Source organism: Arachis ipaensis, chromosome B09 (assembly GCF_000816755.2).
Source record: "Arachis ipaensis cultivar K30076 chromosome B09, Araip1.1, whole genome shotgun sequence".
In the NCBI taxonomy this organism is placed as follows: Eukaryota; Viridiplantae; Streptophyta; class Magnoliopsida; order Fabales; family Fabaceae; genus Arachis; species Arachis ipaensis.
This window is the reverse complement of record NC_029793.2, coordinates 56526208-56532912: the sequence shown is the minus strand read 5'-3', so window position 1 is coordinate 56532912 and position 6705 is coordinate 56526208. Positions and strand designations below refer to the sequence as shown.

Sequence of the window (6705 nt, the reverse complement as noted above, 5' to 3'; positions counted from 1 at the left end):
ATTATATGTAAAAAATAAATATAAAATTTTAAATAATTAAGATCATTAATATATATATAATATTAAAAATATAGATTAAATGCATATAGAATATGTGTATATATATAATCGAGTCAACTCACGAGCTAATGAGTTGAGCTTATCCAAGCTCAAGCTCGGCTCATTTAATTTATAAGCTCAATTTCAAATTCAAACTTAGCTCACTAGCTCACGAGCTCAACTTATCGAGCTATTAACGAGTCGGGTTCGAGCTAGCTCATGAGCTGGCTTCACTCACTTCCAACCCTACCCAGGAAGGTGAAAGCATTTGTGTTTGGAGAGAACTTAATGTGAACGAGCTATACTACATGTGTATGCATTTATATAGCAATGAACACTACAAGAAAACAGGCTTTTTGCTACGCTTTTAAAGCGTAGCGAAAAGTCAAAAAAAGCGTAGCGATAGCTTTTCGCCACGCTTTTTGAGCTACCGGCACGCTTTTGAAAGGGTCACAACTGCAAGGGTGCCGGTTGCTCTATCGCCACGCTTTTGATAACCTATCGCCACGCTTTATTTTTTGCCACGCTTTAAAAGATCGCCACGCTTTAAAAGCGTGCCCATATGTGCCAAATATAGCTACGCTTTTAAAGTGTGCCAACAGCAAGATATGGCTACGCTTTAAAAGCGTGCCAATAGAGAGATAAAACGTCCCGATAAAGAGATATAGCCACGCTTTTTAAGTTGGGTGCCTAGATACAAACCTATTGCCACGCTTTTAAAGCGTGGCTATAGCTAAATCAAATTAAAAAAAAAATCTGATAAAATCCTACATAGGAGCACTCAAATTTATGTTCCTTCATTCAATACTTGGTAAAAGCTTACAACAATGTCATCTGTATACATGCAACAGCTGCGTACATGAAATTTACAAACAATAACAAAAATGAATTTCTAAGAGAATTAAGAATTATACAAGACACAAATTTTACAAACTCTAACTCTAATGGCTTTACTTTCTTTAGATGTTTCCTTCACTCCTCAGTTCTATTACCTAGTTGACCAAAGTCATTAGCCCCTGAAAAATATCATAAGAAGAGTGTTAGACTCTTATCACTTCTATATTTTTTGAACATTTAAAGTATTGACCAGACATTGCAAATAGCAAATCAACATTGTGATAGTGTGAACCAAACAATGCAGTCACCAGAATTTGTTCTCCAAAATAATGCCCTAACACTTATACATGAGTTCTTTTGGGAAAGTTCATATAAACTCTGCTTCCAAAGTAGTCCCACTTTCTTTGTATGCATGAACACATACATAGCAACATTATACCTGCCACAAGTATCTCATCAAAATCCAGAGGGAAGAAAAATAACTATTTCGTAATCATGATCCATATTTGTAATTTTACAAAGTTAACAATTTTGTAAAAGTTCAATTTTATTCATAAAATTGCTAATTTATAAAATATAAATGTGTTCACCTTGCTCAGATTTCATTTCTCCCCCTGGAACTTGTGCAACATCATTTGAATGTTTTGTCTACTTTATCCTGAAGTTCATGTTCATCTACACCAGGAATCAGCCCAGTTCTGCGAAAGTCATAGTACAGGTAAGATAAGTGAAGCTGATACAACAAGTCCAATTCACTAAATAATGCCACTTTAAGTAATCACAAGGAACTTCAAAGGAATCATCAGTCAGATTTGATATCAAATAAATAGCACACCTTTCTTGAATTCTCAAATAAATATCATTCTGTAAATCGTTCAACACATCGGCGTAAGGGCATGCAAATTCTTTGAATGCCCCATAACATTCTTTGGGTGGATAATTGGGTCCTTTGCATTTGCTTGTGATTATTGTGTGATTCGCGAACTCGAAATTCACAAAACAACCTGCAGATTCAGGGGAAAACCAGTATCATGAGAACAGCTTGGCCCAGATTCCATATATATTTTAATAGCAAGTAGTAACGTCTGCAATGAGTTTGCAAGCAAACCAAGACAAAATTGGCAACTATAAAATCATGATTCATGAGGTGATACTAGATGAAAGACATAAGAAAGTGATTAAGACACATGCCATGTGGTAGCACTTTCCACTTGCCTTGTGCATTTGATAATTGATATCACCAAACTCTAACCTTTCAAGCTTCAGCATACACAAAACAGTTAAAATGTCATGGTAAAACCAAATTGCAACATGCTGAAAATCCTCTACAGATCAGAGACACAGGTAATGCACTAGATTTGCATGAAGTGATGAAAATATACTAAGACATCCTATAAAGATGGATATCTCAAATAAGTAATCAACAGAACTGAAGTAGTTTAATAGCAATCGTTATTCAACTATTCATAAGTATTTGTGCTGTTTGTATAACCTGTCTGTAACCAACTAACCATGTCCAGAACAGCTACGAAGGTCGACACTGAATCAAGAAAACCAGGTTAATATTTATTTATCAAATAAACTAGTTACCTTTTTAAACTAAATAAGTTAGTATAGAGGAAATGCTGTCCCATTCTGTGGTCAAGACTTGCCACAAAGCCCCTAAGTCTGAACCCAATATATTTTTAAAACAACGTCTAGTCTTACCAGTTCAGCAAAGCTTTACTAGAAAGAGATAATGTATACATAACACTCGTCAAAGAATTATATAAACAGATAGAATAAAATTGGTATGACCTCTACAAGAAAGTTTATACCTTGATTGAATTTGCGAGTGGCCCAACCATCCACAGCATCACATACGAAAGAATAACCAATAGTGTAAGCTTTTCAGGTTCATAATAATTAGTATCACAATTCATAATATCATCATCTCTTCCTAGAGAAATTAGCATATGTGTAATAAATTAAAAAGATAAGTATAATTCGTCACTTAATAAAACAAAATAAAATTCATGCAAATATAGAAAAAGTAACAAAAATGTTACAAGACCACATGCAACTGCAATGTCCGACAACTGAACGTGGACTCCATGGCCTACCATTCATTAATAATTGTTCTTTTTTTCTATAGATATAAATAGATATAAATCCACTGAATTTCAGCAACAAATTAAAGTTGAAAGAAACAAAGAATGAATAATCCATAGCTTCTAACCTCATCAAATAATTGATGGGCCAAGAAGAAATCTCCACACTTTTTCTCCCTTGAGCAAGAAAATAGCAAAACAATGTAATAGTAACTCCTCCTTTCAGCAACAAAAAACTTTGTTTCTTTTATTCTACTTACAAAGAACCCCTTCTTTAAATATCACCCTTAAAATTAACTATTGGCAATAAAATAACATTGACCATGCTCGACTTTATTTGATTTAAAAAGCATACACTGACCTGAAAAAGAAATCGAGAAAAATCAATATATCATTACATAGTATACGAATAGCAAAAAGGTTGCACCAAATCTGATCTTAACAAATTTTAGTTAGTCCACTTTGCAAAATATGTAACAAGGTCCCCTTGCCCAAAATATATGTGATGGGTGGTGCTTTGCTGTGTCAACAATCGATCATGGTTTTTAAAGAAATAAGAGTTGTAGCCAAATGAAAAGGATGGATATAAAATAATGGGCACAAGTAGTGTGACACCAAGGGAAAGAAGAGTTGGTCCCCAAAGCAAACAATTAAAAGCAACAACAACATGAGGACACCCCCTCGCTGTGCGGACAATTAAAATCATTCTTTCTATTCTACAATTTGAGAAGAAACCAAATAGCCAAATATTCACATTGCGAAAATTATTCCAAAGAGAGGTAGCTAGATGGCTAGCAATTTATGAAATAACATAACCAAACAAAAGTGACATTGAATTTTTAGGACTAATTCTGCATACTAGTAGGTGAAGTATTAAATTACCATGACAAAATCTCAGGGTACAAACCTCTAAGCAAGAGAAAAGGTTTTATTTATAGACTCCAATATGTTTTAATAATTCTGAGGCCAGAAATTTCAATGCTTAGGAATCAAACAAGGTTTTATTCTGTTGCATTTTCAAATTGGCATCACTTACCCTCAGAGAAGAAGGAAATTCATTCCAAAAGATCTACCAAGAATTCTCTTCATTTCACATTTTCTCACCAACATTACACACTAAATTATCAACCAATTCAGGAACAAAATCACGAACACAAACTACAAAATAGATAAATAAATGAAGGGATAAATAACAAAAATCAGTTACCTTCTCTTTTCTTCTTCGTCTTTTTTGAGCTTGTGATGGTTCGCAACGACACTAGGACTGCGCGATTTAGGAGGAGGAGGAGAGGGCGAGGAAGTGCTTCTGCTTCTGTGCCTTGTGTGGCGCCTTGGCGAAGACGGTGACTGCGTTCTGCTTCTGCGGCGCCTGTGGCTAGGGAATCGGCTTCTTCTCCTGAAAATTCGGAACTAATCCCATGATTCAAAAGCAAAGTTGAAACGGAAACCAAGACATTGGAAATGGAATTGCAGAAGAAGAAGATTGATAGAGGACCTTGAGGATGTTCGATCCCTTCGAGAGTGAGAGTGAGCATGATGGTGAGAACCAGGGGAACGAGAGTATCTTCTTCTGTGGGAAGGTGAACGCGAACAAGACAAGCTCCGAGCCATGGATGAGCGAATTTTTAAAACCTAACTCGGTAACTCGTCGCCAACTCGCAAATCCTCACTCACTTATCACCATTGATAATGATTTAGGGTTTACCTGCTCTTAAAACCAGCAATGAAGCATCGATGGAAAGGCCGCTGCACGAGGAAGGGATCGGCGCCAGAGAGAGCTGCAGCGGAGGGGTTAGGGGTTAGCAGCGACGGAAGGGAGCGGCAGCAGAGGGAGCATCGACAGAGGATTTGCGACGGCACAACGAAGAGGGGGTTAGGGTGAGGCACAATGAAGAGACTGTTAGGGTTTGGGTTTGAACGAGTTAATGTTTGAAGAAGGAGTTCTCTGAAACAGCTTAGGGGTCTTTGAATGAGTTAGGGCTGAGGCATATCGAAGGGTTATCTGAAAAACTTTAGGATTAAGCAGGCACGAGTTCTTTGAATTTTTTTTTGGGAAACCTTTTGGCTACGCTTTTGAAGCGTGCCAAAAGACTTGTAGAAACAGCTACGCTTTAAAAGCGCTACAATAATAAAATTCTGTCGCCACGCTTCAAAAGCGTGCCGGTTTCTCTCTATGGCTACGCTTTTTAAGCGTAGCAAAAAAAAACGTGGCCAAATTTCGAATCAATTGCCACCCTCATAAAAGCGTGGCCATTGACCCCTTTCGCCACGCTTTTGAAGCGTAGCAAAAAAAACGTGGCCAAATCTCTATTCAATCGCCACCCTCATAAAAGCGTGGCTATTGACCACTTTTGGCCACGCTTTTAAAGCGTGGCAAAAAAAAAGCGTGGCCATAGGTCTTTTTTCTTGTAGTGGAATAATGTTACGGTGTCCTTGTTATTTTATATTTTATTTGTTTATTTATTTATATACACACTTTGTGATAGAATTTGTGATGACACTCATTAAATGTATTTTTTTCACTTAAGATCTTAGCTATTTAGAAATTTATTATGCCTAGTTTTCATAAAATAAGATACTATTATAAATTATTTATCTTTTTATTTATTCGTCTAATAATGTATTTTTCTAGGTAGTGTATGATTATATAATAAATTATATTATTTATAATAATGTTAAGTCGACTTTGGTTATATGTACCAGAATTTTGCAAGATATCTGCAATGCCATCGTCAATTCATAATATTCATACAATTATTAAATAGTCATTTAATAACAATAAATCAGGCTACCGTTTAATTTATTATCTTACAATAAATATCATAGTCAATAATGTGTGTTCATACTACCTCTCAATTTGTATAGTACTATTTTCTTTCTCTCTTTATATATATCAAATAATTAACTTGATGATTTTCGCATCTGATCTTAGTTCCTTAAGAAAAATGGCTTCCAAAAATGCAATACTCATTTTAGGGCTCTTATTATTAGCTATGGTTGTTCTCATTCCTTCAAAGATAGCTACTGCTAGAGATTTTCCTGAAATAATTTCCTCTAACTCTAAAGCAGGTGATTAATTATTTGACATTTGCTTTCAATATAAAATGGTTGTTCTCTCACATATGTTTGAGTTGAATTATAAAAATCACATTCTCTATAATTGGCTATGATATTGTATAAATATTTAAAAAATGATTTATTATCATTTATGAACAAAATAAAGTATAAGTTCAATCTAAAGTCATGCACGGATGTTTTTTCTGGTGGACCATCGAGAGAGATTCTATCTCTCATCTTATAAACTCTTTACCCTTTTTATAAGATTCTATGCAAAGTTATTATGTTGCTTATTTGGTGAATTAGTGCCTTAATAAGTTTCAAGAAAACTAAAATGTTCATTGTATATTTAATTAATTTGCAGTAGAAATATCAAACTCCTCAAATGATAAGGAAGTAGAAAGTTCTGGTGGAGGAAGAGAAGTTGACCAGCTTCCAAAAGGTTGCCATCATTGCTGCCCCCGGGTGCCGCGATTCTGCACTGTTTGTTGCAACAAACCTCCTAGCGATAACAACTTATGAACATTATTATATGCTGTGTGTGTAAACCTTCTTAATAAAATATTGAAATAAGAGGAAAAGAATAAAAATTATATTATGATAGAAATAAAAGAAGATTAAGCCATTTTAACTGCTGCAATCGTGAGGAAATTAAATAACTGCTCCACTTATAAATATTCCT

General features: G+C 35.0%; 1 protein-coding gene and 1 long non-coding RNA gene across 17 annotated transcripts; one reads left to right on the top strand and one right to left on the bottom strand.

Annotated features, from left to right (window-relative positions):
• LOC107619229 lies at positions 812 to 4974 on the bottom strand. Of its 16 annotated transcripts, none has more exons than XR_002353816.1 (6): positions 4462 to 4973; positions 2694 to 4362; positions 2369 to 2416; positions 1712 to 1880; positions 1467 to 1574; positions 812 to 1315 (listed from the first exon to the last, which is right to left on the bottom strand). XR_002353816.1 is itself a non-coding variant. In XM_021111091.1 (6 exons), exons 2-5 carry the CDS (start codon positions 4575 to 4577, stop codon positions 1508 to 1510), a joined length of 555 nt encoding a protein of 184 aa, XP_020966750.1. In that variant the 5' UTR covers positions 4578 to 4598; positions 4672 to 4970; the 3' UTR covers positions 812 to 1315; positions 1467 to 1507. The 16 variants fall into 16 exon arrangements, 4 of the variants coding, with proteins under 4 accessions (XP_020966750.1, XP_020966752.1, XP_020966749.1 ...); XR_002353807.1 differs by lacking the exon at positions 2369 to 2416 and having other exon boundaries at positions 812 to 1055; positions 1132 to 1315; positions 4174 to 4376; positions 4462 to 4969; XR_002353808.1 differs by lacking the exon at positions 2369 to 2416 and having other exon boundaries at positions 812 to 1055; positions 1152 to 1315; positions 4174 to 4376; positions 4462 to 4969.
• On the top strand, positions 5859 to 6650 carry LOC107617125. Its single transcript, XR_001614814.2, has 2 exons — positions 5859 to 6035; positions 6388 to 6650. It is a non-coding gene; the product is annotated as an uncharacterized LOC107617125 (long non-coding RNA).

Bases quoted from the DNA above. Each gene is read 5' to 3' on its own strand.
- LOC107619229 (XM_021111091.1), bottom strand. From the start codon at position 4,577: ATGGCTCGGAGCTTGTCTTGTTCGCGTTCACCTTCCCACAGAAGAAGA. The intron at 1,881-4,173 runs GTAACTGATTTT...CTGAATCTGCAG, and splicing joins GACGAAGAAGAAAAGAGAAG to GTTGTTTTGTGAATTTCGAG. The intron at 1,575-1,711 runs GTGTGCTATTTA...TGACTTTCGCAG, and splicing joins TATTTGAGAATTCAAGAAAG to AACTGGGCTGATTCCTGGTG.